The following is a 16,954-nucleotide window of genomic DNA, read 5'->3' as shown; positions in this document are numbered from 1 at the left end:
GCTCTTGTTACCCAGGTTGGAGTGCAATGGCATGATCTCGGCTCACCGCAACCTCCACCTCCTGGGTTCTGGCAATTCTCCTGCCTCAGCCTCCTGAGTAGCTGGAATTACAGGCACGCACCACCATGCCCAACTAATTATTTTTTTTTTTTTTTGTAGTTTTAGTAGAGATGGGGTTTCACCATGTTGACCAGGATGGTCTCGATCTCTTGACCTCGTGATCCACCTGTCTCGGCCTCCCAAAGTGCTGGGATTACAGGCGTGAGCCACCGCACCCGGCCTGTGTCTAGGTATATTTTTAAAATTCAAATATACTGGGCACTCACACATGTTTTCAGTCTAAAGACTCCAGCTACTTATCTCTGAGAAATTATACTGCACTATTGACTGGATAATTTTTCTCTTCATGTTTTCCCCATTCTTTCTTTATGAGACTCCTATTAGCTACATATTGAATTGTAAATTCTTAAGAAACTTTATGAATTGATGGCTTTGAATTTTGGGACTCTTCAATATCTGATACTATATTTTCTGTATCAATTCATCTATCAAGACATTTAGGTTGATTCCATATCTTGACTATTGTGAATATGCTGCAATGAACATGGGAGTAAAGATGTCTCTATGATATCCTGCTTTTATTTTCTTTTGATAAATATCCATAAATGGGTTGTACCAATTTACATTCATGCCAAAAGTTTACATGCATCCAAGGGTTTCTTGTTTTCTGTACTCTCACCAACACTTACTATCTCTCATCTTTTTGATAAATACTTACCCTAACAGGTGTGAGGTAATGTCTCACTGTGGTTTTAATTTGCATTTCCTTGATAATATTATAATATTGAGCATTTTTTTTCACATATCTATTCACCATTTGTATGTCTTTTTTTTCCCCATAAGTTATTGGGGTACAGGTGGTATTTGGTTACATGAGTACATTCTTTAGTGGCGATTTGTGAGACTTTGGTGCACCCATCACCCAAGCAGTATACATTGCACCATAGTTGTAGTCTTTTATCCCTTGCCCCCTCCCACTCTTTCCCCCAAGTTTCCAAAGTCCGTTGTATCATTCTTATGCTTTTGTGTCCTCATAGCTTAGCTCCCACCTATCACTGAGAATATACAATGTTCGGGTTTCCATTCCTGAGTTACTTCACTTAGAATAATAGTTTCCAGTCTCATCCAGGTCACTGCAAATGCTGTTAATTCATTCCTTTTTATGGCCGAGTAGTATTCCATCATATATATACCAAAATTTCTTTATCCACCCTTTGACTGATCAGCATTTGGGTTGGTTCCACAATTTTGCAATTGTAAATTATGCTACTATAAACATGTGTGTGCAAGTTTCATTTTCAAATAATGACTTCTTTTCCTCTGGGTAGATACTTAGTGGTGGGGATTGCTGTATCAAATGGTAGTTCTACTTTTAGTTCTGTAAGGAATCTCCACACTGTTTTCCTTAGTGATTGTACTAGTTTACATTCCCTGACTACCACATCCATGCGAACATCTACTGTTTTTTATTATTATTATTATTATTATGGTCATTCTTGCTGAAGTAAGGTGGTATCTCATTGTAGTTTTGATTTGCAATTCCCTAATCATTAGTGATTTTGAACATTTTTTTCATGTTTGTTGGCCATTTGTATATCTTCTTTTGAAAATTGTCTATTCATGTCTTTAGCATACTTTCTGATGGGATTTTTTCTTACTGATTTGAGTTTGTTGCAGATTCTGCATATTAATCCTTTGTCAGATGTATAGATTGTAAAGATTTTCTCCCACTCTGTGGGTTGTCTGTTTGCTGACTGTCCCTTTTGCCGTGCAAAAGCTCTTTGGCTTAATTAAGTCCCAACTACTTATCTTTGTTTATATTGCATTTGCTTTTAGGTTCCACTCATGAAATCCTTGCCTAAGCCAATGTCTAGAAGGGTTTTTTCAATGTTATCTTTTAGAATTTTTATAGTTTCAGGTCTTAGCTTTAATTCCTTAATCCATCTTGTGTTGATTTTTGTTCATATAAGGTAAGAGACGAAGATCCAGTTTCATTATCCTACCTGTGGCTAGCCAGTTATCCCAGCACCATTTTTTGAAAAGAGTATCCTTTCCCCACTCTGTTTTTGTTTGCTTTGTTGAAGATCAGTTGGCTGTAAGTATTTGGGTTTGTTTCTGGGTTCTCTATTCTGTTCCATTGGTCTATGTGCCTATTTTTATGCCAGTATCACACTGTTTTAGTGACTATGGCCTTATAGTATAGTTTGAAAGCAGGTAGTGTGATGCCTCCAGATTTGTTGTTTTTGCTTAGTCTTGCTTTGGGTATGTGGGCTCTTTTTTGGTTCCATATGAATTTTAGACGTTTTTTTTCCTAATTCTGTGAAGAATGACAGTGGTATTTTTATGGGGATTGCTTTGAATTTGTTTACTGGTTTTGGCAGTATGGTCATTTTCACAATATTGATTCTACCCATCCATAAGCATGGGATGTGTTTCCACTTGTTTGTGTCATCTATGATTTATTTCAGCAGTGTTTTGTAGTTCTCCTTGCAAAGGTCTTTTAACTCCTTGGTTAGGTATATTCCTGTTTGTCTGTTTGTTTGTTTGTTGTTGTTTTTCAGCTATCATAAAAGGGGTTGAGTTCTTGATTTGATTCTCCACTTGGTCGCTGTTAGTGTGTGGAATAGCTGCTGATTTGTGTTCATAATTCCAGTACCTGGAAATTTTGCTGAATTCTTTTATCAGTTCTAGGAGCTTTCTGGAGGAGTCTTTAGGGTTTTCAAGGTAAACAATCATATTGTCAGCAAACAGAGACAGTTTGACTTCTTCTTTGCCAATTTAGATGCCCTTTATCTCTTTCTCTTGTCTGATTGCTCTGGCTAGGATTTACAGTACTATGTTAAAGAGGAGTGGTGAGAGTGGGTGTACTTGTCTTGTTCCAGTTCTCAAGGGACTGCTTTCTGCGTGTCTTCTTTGGAAAATATTATATTCAGGTCTTTTGCCCATTTGTATTTGGGTTATCTGATTTACTTTTATTTATTATTTATTTATTTATTTATTTATTGCCATTGAATTGCATGAGTTACATTTTGAATACATTTTGGATATTAACCCCTTATCAGATTTATGTTTTACAAATATTTTATCCCATTCCATAGTTGCATTTTTTAAATTTTGTTTATTGTTCTCTTTGCTATGCAGAAGCTTGAAGTTTGATGTAGTCCCACTTGTTTACTTTTGCTTTCATTGCCTGTGCTTTTTATGTCATATCCAAAAAATCTTTGCCCAAACCAATGTAAAGAAACTCTTTCCCTATGTTTTCTTCTAGGAGTTTTACAGCTTCACATCCTTCCATTTGTCTTTAATCCATTTCAAATCAACTTTTGTATATGGTATAAGGGTCCCATTTCATTTATTTGTTTGTGGATATTCAGTTTTCCCAACACCATTTATTGAAGAGACTATCCTTTACCCACTGGAAACTCTGGACTCCCTTATCAAAGATTAGTTGACCATATATTAATGAGTTTATTTCTGGGCTTTCTATTTCATTAGATTTGAGTCTGTTTTTATAGAAATCCATACAATTTTAATTACTTAATTTTATATGATAGCTTGAAATCATAACTGTGATACCTCCATGTTCTTTCTCAAGATTGTTTTGGCTATTGGAGGTCTAAGTTCTCCAGTTTCTTGGAAAAAAGAATAATAAATTTTTAGTGGAATCCTTTTAATTACCACCTTAAAGATTAAATTTTGTATTCAACAGCTGCACATTGTCCTGTAATGGTTCTTACTCTATAGTGTAAGTTTAGTCATTCTTTAATAAGGCCTTATTTAAATCACCCAGCTGGCATTTTTATCGGCAATCTCCGCACTGAGTAGATGGGACTTAACAGTTATACTGGTGTACAGAAATGCACCTGGTAAAGAACACACCTAACAAAATGCTGTCTGGAAATGCAAATTGTATAAGAATAGTGGTTGACTGTAGAAGACCTCCACTTAGGCAAACATACTATTGTAGATTTAAATTACAATTTGGTCTCAATACTTCTAAGAACTCTTGAGTGTGTTTTCCAGTCTGATTTGGTTCCTTTAATCTCGGTAAAAGGGAGAAGTACACATGCTATTATGAGTCTCACTGCTCTGTAATCATTAATTTTTTTTTTAATGTGGTACTTAGGCACATGAAGCTAGAAGCCTAGTGGATATATACTCAGGGCTGTTAAGTAATCAATCCGTGATCCTGGCCATGAACTCCAGGTATGATAAGCTATTATGCTCTCTTATTGCACTAACTGGATGTATTTAAAATGTTATATCTTTAAAAACATACAATAGTGAAAAATAAGAAATTACTCCAAATTCCATCATCATAATTTGGCAACTATTATTTCTTTCTCATACTCTTTCTCAGTCTTTCTGTATTGCATAGACATGCAGATAATCTTTCTAGCTTCTGAGGCAAGCTTCATTTGCCATCAATTTGAAGATGCATCTCAATGTAAGAAATACTAAGATGTGAAAAATATATTATCAATCATTACAGAAACTGTGGCAGTAATATAGTTCAGTTGTTTAAGCTTAGCATGGCTTTGTGAAATTGGCTGGGAATGTAACTACTCTTTGCATTGTTATGATTATGGAGAAATGTATTCTGATTTCTAAATAACTGTTTATAGATAATACTTACAAAGAAATTAATTCCTTTATATTTAAAACATTATCATTTTTAAGAGAATATTTAAGACTCATCTGTCATATAAAGCCAAAAGCTGAACCTCATTTTTGCTTATCACTAAGAAATAGCCACTAAATTTTGCTTACATTTGTTCTGTCATCATTAATAATTATGCCTTTTTTCTTGTCAGCTTTGTGGATCCCTTAAGGCAATTTGAATCTCAGTTGAAGAAAATAGAGTCATCCTTTAGAATGCTAGCTTCCATGCCAAGTCTTGACAAAGTAAAACAATTGGGGAGCAGCAATGAGGACATTGAGGACCTGGAGGTAAAATTTTTCTTCCTTTAATCAATATAGGACATTATTACACATCACAGCAATCCTGCAGAATATGTCTCAGCCCATTATAATCTTTATAGTCCTCCTCTTCACTCTTTTAGCTATAATAGTCAGTGCACTAATCTATACCCCTGGACCCCCTGTGAATTCTACAACCCATGGGATTTTAATGGATTCTATAGGATTTATAGGAGCAAATGGATAAAGATACTTTTGGTTAATTGGTTTATCAAGAATAGGGAGTTTGCTGGCAAGTCCCTCAAAGAACGGAACAGGAAAAGAGAAAGATGGATGTAGGAAGAATCCTATAGTAAGATTAGCAAACATCTGTGGTCTCCATTTCTTTACCATTGCTATACAGTGAATTTGCTCTATAAGGTAGAGAAGAAATTCATGGCATATGGTACAGGGTGAGCTCTCAGCATAGCCACCTCTCTCCTTTCTTCAGTTTGTGGAGAGAACTTAGAACACTCAGATGCAAAACTATCAGGCTAATTATTTCTTTTTATAAGAGCTTCTATATACATCTCAGAGAATGACAGTCTTTTCTGCAATCGATGCAAGGTGACTTTAATGTAGAAACTTTCTTAGCTATATTCCTATATCCCTCACACAGATTTGTAGGCTGCTAATTTTCACAAATGTGCAATTCTTTTCCAACTTGACCTCTTCCAAATATTCCTAGGTGGCCACCTGAGAATACCCAGAGATACTTTTACTTCTTACTGCTGAAGACCACTCTGGTAGTTGGGAGGAGAAAAATAATTTCTGAGTTAAATAAAACCCTTCTTCCAATACTAGAAAGAAAAAAAATGTGTTGTTATATAACATTTCAACATCCAAATGCCCCATGTTTATTAATGTTACATATATTTTATATATCAGTTATTCACACATGGAAATTTCCAATGCCCACAGAGAATATAATTTCCAGTACCTACATAATGTGTGGAACAATAAATCTGTTTCCATCTATTTAGATATAAAATGTATTCAATATTTATTATTATTATTATTTGAGACACAGTCTTGCTCTGTCACCCAGTCTAGAGTGCAATGGCACTATCTTGGCTCACTGCAGTCTCTACCTCCTGAGCTCAAGCAATCTTTCCACCTCAGCCTCTCAAATAGCTAGGACTACAGACATGCACTACCATGCCTCGCTGATTTTGTTTATTTTTCGTAGCAATCAGGTCTCACTATGTTGCCCAAGCTGGTCTCAAACTCCTGAACTCTAGTAATCCTCCCACCTTGGCCTCTCAAATTGCTGAGATTATAGGTGTGAGCCACTGTGCCTGGTCTGACCTATATTTAAATATGATGTTTGGGTAACTTGTAGGTGTCAGCTAAAATAAGAATCAAGTCACATCATGCTTGAGTCTTCTATTTAAAATCACAAAGGCATAAAAGTCTATTTTTTATAGAAATATAGTAATAAGCAGCACTTAAAATAGCAATTACTGTCCATTTCCATCAGAACTATTCAGGCAGCTATTCACAAATCATTGCTTTCAATGAACTTAAAGCAACAGTTAGAATAAAATATATTTGTGTTATTACATTTTAAAAGACAATGGAAAATTGAAAAGTATATATACAAGAATATCTCAAAACATGCTGTAGAAAGATAATCTATTAACAGCTAAAGCAAGAGAAAATGTAAAATTTTAAAGGTGAGAATTTTTCTAAATGTTCATCATTAAAATAGGAAATAAAACTTTTTCTAACAAGGGGGAAATCTATTAGCCAAGCCTATGTTCTTTTTGAAACTGAACTTAAAATCATGCATCCAATAAAAATAAATCCAACATACTGAGTTCTCAAGCAAAATCACATTTAAGCACAAACAATATTGAGAAAATGCATTCAAAAGCACAGAAAAGCAAGTTTTTATAAAATTAAATTTTAGCTTTTCCTCCTATAAACATGGTAGATACTTATTACAGAAAATGTAAAGATTATAGAACACCACTAAATATGAAATACTCATTGTATTTCTCAAAGAAAATTACATTTTTATGCTTTCATTTGTGTTTTTTCTTTGTGTATTTTTAAATATCTGAGATAATGCTAAAATTCTTTAAATGTTTGTGGCATTTTACAATTTGATGTTAAGTAGTTTCTGTGTCACTCACTGATTGATTTTCAAGGAATTGAAACCCAGTTAAAAGCAACTTTTAAGTAAGAAATAAACTACAGACATTAGGTAAAGTTTTATCTAAGGCTGCTGACTGTGCAATGTTTCTGTGTTTCAGAATTTATACCAAAATATTTTAAATATGTTTGAGTACAGCCTTCTGAGCTTGGTAACTACAGACTTCTACAAACTACAGATCTTAAAGGTAAAGGGGAAATAAGTAGTTTTATTTTCTTGTCATAAAGCTAGTATGCTTACTATGCTTCATTACTTTATCATTTGCTATATTTGCATCTCCTTCAAGTATTTGACAGCTGAAAGTTTTTCTTTACCACCAAAGAGTAAAATGAAGTCACTTCCCTTTATTTGAATTACAGAGGTACACTTTTAGGAATTTAAATTGGGGAGGACAGCATCAACAGGTACTTGAGAAACCAGGTCTCATATGGTGATACATGGGTGAACACAATATGAAGTAGCAGAGAATAGCATTAGAGAGTAGTATTAGCCTAAACTACCCTCAAGTTCACATAACAGTGAAACTATGCTGTGTAACTGTATGCATCCTTTTTCCTCATCAACTCAGATGCTAAAGAAAATGCTGAAATTCTATTTTCATGGATAGTACTATATCTAAAGAAGACCTAACAACAATTCAAAACCCTATTTTTCACAACTGAGACCTCACTGTATTTTTTAATGTCCCAACCACAGACAGGTGGTCTCCAGATATATAGTCCCCACTAGAGACCAAGACTGCACTGCATGTCTTATGGTCCTCAATTTTGCATTCCTAACATGTTGGCATCAGAGGCCAGCTGTCTGGAAGTACTGGAAAAACAGATTGATTTATCCTACCAGGAGCATCTGAGTTGTACAAATCATAAATACACACAAGTAAAAAAAAAATGCTGTATTGGTATTTATAAAGACAAAAATGAATGTGAAGGAAAATAAAATGTATGGGCTAATTTGTGCCTAATTTGAGCCAACTTGTTTTGTGCATTTAAAAAATGTTATCCATTGGCTAGCCATATGCAGAAGATTGATATTGGACCCCTTCCTTACACTACATACAAAAATTAACTCAAGATAGATTAAAGACTTAAATGTAAAACCCAAAACTATAAAAATCCTGGAAGATAGCCTAGGCAATACCATTCTGGACATAGGAATGGGCAAAAATTTCTTGAAAAAGATACCAAATGCAGTTGCAACAAAAGCAAAAATTGGCAAATGATATCTAATTAAACTGAAGAGCTTCTGCACGGTCAAAGAAACTATCAAGAGAGTAAACAGGCAACGTACAGAATGGGAGAAAAATTTTGCAAACCATGCATCTAACAAAGGTCTAATATTCAGTATCTTTAAGGAACTTAAATTTACAAGAAAAAGGCAACCCCATTACAAAGTGTACAAAGGACATGAACAGATATTTTTCAAAAGAAGACATACATGTGACCAACAAGCCTATGAAAAAAAGCTCAATATCATTGATCATTAAAGAAATGCAAATCAAAACCACAATGAGATACCAACTAACACTAGTCAGAATGGCTATTATTAAAAAGTCAAAAAAACAATAGAGGCTGGCAGGGTGGTAGAGAAAAAGGAATGCTTATACACTGTTGGTGGTAGTGTAAATTAGTGCAACCATTGTACAAAACAGCATGGTGATTCCTCAAAGACCTAAAAACAGAAATACCATTTGACCCAGCAATTCCATTACCAAGTATAACATACCCAGAGGAATATAAATTGTTCTATCATAAAGACACATGTACCCATATACTTGTTGCAACATTACTCACAATAGCAAAAACATGGAATCAAGCTAAATAGCCACCAATAGTAGACTGGATAAAAATCCTGTAGCACACATACACCATGTGATACTATGCAGCCATACAAAGAATGAGATTCTGTACTTTGCAGGAATTTGGATGGAACTGGAATCCATTATCCTTAGCAAACTAATAGAGAAATAGAAAACCAAATGCTGCATGTTCTCGCTTATTAGTGGGGGCTAAGTGATGAGAAAACATGGACACATATTGGGGAACAACAGATACTGGGACCTAACAAAGGGTGGAGATTTGGAGGAGAGAGAGAATCAGGAAAAATAACTAATGGTATTAGGCTTAATACCATGAGTTTATCTATATAAAAACGTGCACATGTATGCCTGAACTTAATTAAAAGTTAAAAAAAAGTTGTTATCTTCACAGCTCTTCAGGATAATTATAAATCCTCCTCTTCCCCACCCATGCATGCTTTTTTATTCACCCCATGCCACTATCAGTAGCTTCCATTTATTGAGTTAAGCATTGACTCCATATCAAGCACTAAAATGAATATGTGGGTTTTCTCATTTAATCCTTAAAATAATCCTTTGAGGGTATTACTATTATTTCTTTCATTTTGCAGATAAAAAAATAAAAACAGAGAAAGGAGCAATAATATGTATAATGCTAATGTGTGGAGAACCCCTCTAACTTGGAAGCCTGTTACTTAACCACTTTGTTAATACCTACCATGCCTAAAAGCTCCCCTCATTCTCGAAAAGGGCTGAACCTCACTCCTGAAAAGGACAAGGCAGAGGCTGACCCTTCTGAGATTTAGAAACTCTTTCACCTTAGGAAATAGACATCCGTTTTTACAATGGGAGTAAGAGAAGGTGAAGAGGTCTGGCCAACCATTGACATAAATATAGTAGACCCTGACAGATTGCCTTAAAAAAGACTATTAATGGCGACTGGCCTCCCCACTCAAGGGTGTAAGTGTGTCCCTGCCTCTGAGGATTAAGAACAACTAGAAGGGCGCGGTGGCTCACGCCTGTAATCCCAGCACTTTGGGAGGCCGAGGCAGGTGGATCACGAGGTCAAGAGATCGAGACCATCCTGGTCAACATGATGAAACCCTGTCTCTACTAAAAATACAAAAAAAAATCAGCTGGGCATGGTGGCGCGTGCCTGTAATCCCAGCTACTCAGAAAGGCTGAGGCAGGAGAATTGCCTGAACCCGGGAGGCAGAGGTTGCGGTGAGCCGAGATCGTGCCATTGCACTCCAGCCTGGGTAACAAGAGTGAAACTCCGTCTCAAAAAAAAAAAAAAAAAAAGAACAACTAGAAGGTACAGCAAGACAGATTTGAATAAAAATGTACAAGAACTTTCTCACCAACCTACCTCCAGTAACATACTCTCTAAGTATGAGCCAGAATATTTGAGTGGTAAATTAGCAGAGGAATTCTGGAATAAGATGATACTGCAGATTCAGACAAGATTTTAAGTCTCTTTTAAAGCTGAAAGGCAGCTTGTCATTTAAAAATAAAAGGGAGAATACATACTTTGAAAGAAAAAGAGGAGGCAAAGCAGCTGATAACCACATCACAGCTTCATGTTGAACTTTTCATGGTGCCTAACGCAGTGACTATTATAGTGGATATTAGTAACTATTTTTAATATAATAAAATAAAATAAAACCCAGATACAGTTTCTATAGTAGATGAAGTAGTATATTAGATGCTTATTGTCTGTGTTTTTGAGATAAATGTAGGTTGAGTGTGAAGTAATCAGGAGACTGTAGGAATGCCTGTATTGGTGAAGTCAGAGAATAGAGGAAAGGTTCTTGGAAAATGAAAAGTTCATGGTTCTAGGGTGACTTTTGTGTTTCCAACAGGAAATACTCGTGTGGATGAGTGAAGATAGCTCATACCTGCAAGACAGAATAATGATCATCATCAACACGGTGTTAAAATTTGCAGCCTGGAAAGCCAGAAGATGTGTAAGTCACAGAGTATAACAATGCCACCCGATTCTGAAGACTGCATTTCTATAGTGCTGCTTTCCATGTCTTGGGTCCTAAGAGTACTTGACAGCTCCTTGGTACTATTGTACTGGTAGGTTGGTTGGGATTTCAGAAAAGGAGTCAATATCCTATATGACTTTGTGTCAATCAGAACAGAGTTTCTCAAACAATTGGTTAAGATACATTATCCTTTATGCAAACAGCATGAGTATGTCAAAAGCAGATTCTTGCCGACTCTGAAATTTTCTCTGTAGACCACAGTTTGTAATTTCATAAATTCTTCCAACCTTACCTGTCTTCTTACATACTTTTCCTAAAATAATTTGAAAGCTGTTATTTAACTATTTTAAATTTACACAAGTAATCCTCAAGTTTTCATTGTGAAACATGCTAGAGGTGGAGCATAAGTCTTCCTTTACTATCCTCTCCACACCAACCCGTCCTTAGCCATGTCAGCATGATGTGTGTCCTACCAAACCACTTTTAATGTATACATCTACATATACATACACACACTGAAATACATAGCTTTATTACTTATTGTTTCTTTACTAAAGTTATTTTTACATATGGTTCTGCAATTTGCTTTTTTCACTGAAACAATACATCCTACAGATATTTTTATGTCAACATATGTAGATTCATTTTATTATTTAAAATACAGTATATAGCCCATGTTTTTGACATATTATGATCTGTTTACCTATTTTTCAGTTAATGGATGTTAAAGTATCATTTAATTGTTTCTGCTTCAAACAATACAAAATGGGCATCTTTGTGCAAGTACATGAATGTGTACCTGGAAATACTTAGTAAGATAATGGTCAGATAAAGAAGTATGATAAGTTAAAGTTTAGTAACACAAAATTGTCCACCAATTGGCATTCTTGTAAATATTAAAGGGCCCATTTCCCCACACCTTCACAAACACTGGGATATAATCAGACTTTTTAATTTTTGCATTTCAGATGGAGAACAAATAGTTATCTCATAATAGCCAATATTTACTGAATTTGTCTCTACTTTGAATAACATTGTGGTCTGCCTTCTCAGAAAGCTTATACTACCTATGAACATTTCTCTTTTGTGGATACTGTATATTCAGCCTCTGTTTCCCAATTCATCCTTCACAGTGATTTTTAAACATCCTCTGCTAACTACTTTCCTGATTGTTGGAGTCACTTCAGGAGGAGAGATAAAAGTAAAGAGGCCAAGAAACATACATTCATGATGTTATATTTATCCACTTTCTCCTGCCTGTACAAACAGTCCCCAGATTTATTGAGATGAAGGATCTAGATTAGCTTTGTAATGTATCTGAGTTTTTACCAGGTTGTTTAAACTCAGCTTTGGAACATAAGATAATTTACTTGGATAGGGGATATAGTCCAGGATGTTCTTTGCAGCATGCAGATTCCCTATTTTAGTGTCCAAAAGAGAGACAGGGTGGCTTATTTCAATCTTCTGATTCTCTGATCTTGGAAGACAGCCTTTCTGTAACTTCTAAAATAGCTTGAGTTATCCATTTAAATGCCTAGAAGGTTCACCATTGAAAATTTTGCAAATGAGTCTTGAGATTAAGGGTATCTCACCACTCAAGACTGTTTCCTACACAGCTCCTAAAATGTGTTATATACACAGCAAGTATTTGATGACAGTTGTTTGACTAGGGCCTAGTCACATGTTTCTCTCTGCATTTGATATATTCTAGTGAGTTCCACTCAAGTAGTAGATAGACATTTTGGAGTTTCATCTTCTATCACCTCCTTCCATTACTGTAGTAGAGTTTACTCTCCTATGCATACATCCCATTCTTCAACTGCAAAGGAATAAATATGCAAACTCACATGTGTAGCAGAAAATTCTCATATATTGTTAGTTGAGGGTTCCTAGCCATAACTCAGATTTGTTCGAGAACTCAAATGGAATAAACTACTACACTGTTCTGCAATGTTCACTAGGTGCCACCAGGTGGAAGTACTTCAGCATTTTTCAGAACACTGAAACTGTCTAGAGCTAGAATCAACCAGCTCATCACAATCAGGGAAGCATAAAGCTTCACTGTTAGCTTTCTCTTTATAATAATGTCTTGTAAAGATGACAAAGCCAGGCAATTAATTGGGCAGGCAAATACACAAAACAAAAAAAATTTAAAAATATTGTGGACAAATTAAAATCTAAGATTCCCACAGCCCTAGTCTGTGCATCTATCTGACACACTAGATCATCAATGAATATTTGTTCTACCCTTCTCTAAGTGCAGCCACCTCATTTGTTTTCTGGTACTGTTCCTACATTGAATAGACCTTTTTCTTCATAATAACTCTAGCCTAGGTCCTCCAGAGTGTCACAGATTCTTGTCCTATTGAACAATTCTATCATTTTTATCTTGTCATAAGTATTTTTAAAGTGATAATTTATCTCACATGACTCATGTGTCCATCAGGGTAGAGAAACTCCTACACTCAAAGCACATATTTCTTCAATTAAACTTTCAACAGGCAAAGAAAGGTAGGTTAAGCATGCCAACTTATAGCATTAACAGAAAGATTTTTTTCCCTAGCTTTGTTCCTTTGCCACATCAGCATTTAAAAATGAATGGAGGATTCCAGCTAAATCTAACAAGTTGTCCACATGTGTATATATCCCACTTATCCAGAGTCCTCACAAAATGATGGTAATAAAAATTTGTTAAAGGTATAAATACACAGCAACAAAGAAAATTAATGAAGTATTTTCAATGGGCTAGTGATGCCAACAAATTTCTAGAAGACACATTAGGTAGAAGATAAAACCTGGAAGGGGAACTAAATGGTGGGAACCCATGAGCAGTAGGATGGGAGTTAGCTGAAAGAAAAGCAGTTTTCCCTGTAGAACCCTAGAGAGTGAGTTATGAAAGGCCAAATAATGATACGGGGTGGGAGTCAAAGGCAGGCTGAAAACATATGCATTAATTCAAAGGATTAATTGAAAGCATATACAATATACAGAAGAACCTATGTTGTCTCCCATTCCTCTTGACGCACATTGGCAGACAGAAGTTGAAAATTTTATTTTGCAAAAACCATTTTTAAGTTCCCTGAGAAAAGACTCTTGCATTCTGTTTAGATATGCTACAGCATGATCCCACTCTCCACTCCTAGCTGCTCTAAAACAAAGTATACCAGGCAGCAAGCCTTGCTCACACACAAAACCCCATCAAGAGGCATTACATCCTTAAATAAGAAGCAGAAACCATGCTTTGTGAAATTTGGGGAAACCTTCCAAATAAAAGAGACAGACAAAGGTAAATAAAGAAAAAAAATTACTATTAAAGACAGAGAGATAGCTCATGCTTATAACCTCAGTGTTTTGAGAGCCTGAGGCAGAAGGACTCTTGAGCCCAGGAGTTCTAGGCTGCAGTGTGCTATGACCACATCACAGCACTCTAGCCTGGGTGACAGAGTGAGACCCCATCTCAAAAGAAAAATTACAAATAAAAATATTTTTAAAAATAAAAGAGATAATGCAGGGTAGAGATAAGAAAGACATATGCACATGCCAAAAGGAGATATAACTAAAGTGAGCATGACCTAGACATTGAATAATTTTACCTAGTCACGGTGACGCCATATTATTGATTTTCAACTTTTAGGATTAATCTATAAACAAAGCACAGGGAAACTTAGATGAGTTACTGAATACAGTGTAAATGCTATGAGCTCAAAAATGCAAAAATAAAAGTGCAGAGAATAGTTTACTGGTTCTCCAACAAGTTAAACACAGAATTGTCATTTGACCTAGAAATCTTAGGTATATACCTGGAAGAATTTAACAGGTGTTCAAACAAAACTTGTACAAAGTATTCACTGCAACAAAATTCACAATAGCTGAAAAGTGCAAACAATCTAAATGTCCGTCAACAGGTAAATGAACAAATAAAATGTAACATACTCATATGGTATATTACTCAAAAAAAGAAATAAAGTTGTATACATGCTACAACATGCATAAACCTTGAAAACATTATCCTAAGTCAAAGAAGCCAGGCACAAAAGGCTACATTTTGTATGATTCTACTTATGTTCCTATTCTGTTGTTATGTTTTATCCTATTATTATATTCCTAATCTGTTTTTCTGTTCTATGAAACAAGAAACAAAAGTAGTAACATATTATTAAAACACAAAGGTAGAAGAATTAAAAATAATATACTATGATAAGTAATGTTCTCTATTGAGAGAACTGCGACAAAGTGGAGGGATGGAATTGAGACAGACAATGTCTCAAACTGATGTTAGAAACAGAAGCAAAGGTACATTGTTTAGAGAAATAGGAGTTACTTCCAGAAGAAGCAGCTGAAAACCTTAGAATCGGTTGCTTCTGGAATCTAGCACTTGTTTTATCATTATTGCTAAGATAAGGGACTGGAGAGGCCAGATCTACAAAGAAAGGGCACAGGAAAAAGGGACAGAAAACTCAGCAGGAATATTTAGGTTTAGGAGTGAATACTGAGAAGCTACTTTTCTCCAGTTTTTAACTATTTGCTTCTTTTTAGTAATTGGGTAGATTTTCTATAAAGGCAGGATATATCATACTGAAAGCTCTCAAAATCTTGTCTTAGAGGAGGGGTAAATGTGGTTGTCACACTTCTGAAGGGGCTGTGCAGGATCAGGGTGCTCCACAATCCATGCTGCCTTACTACTCTCTCAGCCTACCCTGGGTCAGGTCCCACTCCTGCAGCATGCCTTTTTAGTTGGTGACAGTAAGTGGAAATGCAGTCTAGGCAAGACCACACATACTTTGCTAGAGACATACACCTAGGTAGATCCTAACTGGCAAACAGAACAGAAGGAAACCACTAAGAGCTTCATTAACAAAAACATCTATGAAGAACTATACGTCTAACAAGTTCCTGAGCAGGGATAATCAGAGGACATTTGAGGCAAAACCAGTAATGTAAGATGACTGTAAGGCCAATCCCCTGTAAGTGGTGCTCAGCTTCAGTAAGTTACGCTGCGAGAAGTACTCCTCTTCTCTCATGCCCAGTAGAGACAGAAAACTTGCTCCTTTTTCTCATGCCTATACACAATGATGGTTTTTAAGATCTTGCCATCAAGTGTAAAAAAACAACATGGAATACAAATCCAAAGAAAAGGACATCCAGGGAAAGAGAGCATTTTTCCCTAGGGCCTAGAGCAGAGGCATTGCTACTGTCTGCTCCCAGAGTCTCCTAAGCCACACAGCTGCTAAAAGGGGAAGGACCAGGCCACTCTTTGTATGGGTGGAAAAGAATACAAGGAGAATATTCATGGAAGAAAGAGATTTATAAACTCTCTTCTCCTACTGAGACCATCACTCCCCACATCACAATTCAATTACGGCCCTGGCCCATTACCCAGATGACCCAAATCACTTCATACTTCTTCCTTAGGAATTTCTGTGTGTGTGAGAGAGACAGAGCAGGCAGGGAGTGGTGAGTTAAGCCATGTGAAGGGCAGGGAAAATGGGCACGAAGAAGGTCAAAAGAAGCAGAAGCAGGCCTTGGGATGCCCCTAGAGTTTACCATCAACAATTGCTCCAATCATCAAAGCCTCTAGCTAAGAAAAGTAATTTTGTCTTGGAGGCACGAACTATTTGCAAGCCATGCTGCCAGTTTACCAAATCTACATATAGTCAGAGCCCTTCCTTGTCTAAAAAAAGACACACAAAATTGGTAAAGGGCCCTCATACTTTCATAAAGACAAATGTCCTTCTACGTTTCCTCTTTTCTCTCTCTACTCCCTTCTCTATTTGGATTTGATCTAGCCAAACAGGTCCATTAAGATGAAAATTAAATATTTGATCAGTCTAAGTGTTGAAGAAGTTGCAGAAGGAAATACAGAAATATTCTGGTAGTAGCTTTGACATCAAAAGCAAATCTTCTGCATTTTAAAAAATGAATTTCCCTGAGAGGAGTCAGAACAACTTCCAGAGGAAAAGTCATACCTCTTCAGTGACTTGCAAAAAC

General features: G+C 35.9%; 1 protein-coding gene across 1 annotated transcript in view; it reads left to right on the top strand.

The window, feature by feature from the left end:
• Positions 1-16,954, top strand: part of MROH9 (maestro heat like repeat family member 9) — a 101,677-nt gene that overhangs the window by 7,905 nt on the left and 76,818 nt on the right. Inside the window, exons 3-6 of the mRNA XM_032291119.1 lie at positions 4,187-4,266; positions 4,875-5,010; positions 7,278-7,364; positions 10,838-10,942. Of these exons, the coding sequence (XP_032147010.1) occupies positions 4,187-4,266; positions 4,875-5,010; positions 7,278-7,364; positions 10,838-10,942 (408 nt within the window). The remainder of the gene's footprint in view (positions 1-4,186; positions 4,267-4,874; positions 5,011-7,277; positions 7,365-10,837; positions 10,943-16,954) is intronic.

The sequence above is a fragment of the Sapajus apella genome, unplaced genomic scaffold (genome assembly GCF_009761245.1).
Source record: "Sapajus apella isolate SASKATOON/1434 unplaced genomic scaffold, GSC_monkey_1.0 scaffold25, whole genome shotgun sequence".
Taxonomy (NCBI): Eukaryota; Metazoa; Chordata; class Mammalia; order Primates; family Cebidae; genus Sapajus; species Sapajus apella.
This window is presented reverse-complemented; position numbering and strand designations above follow the sequence as displayed.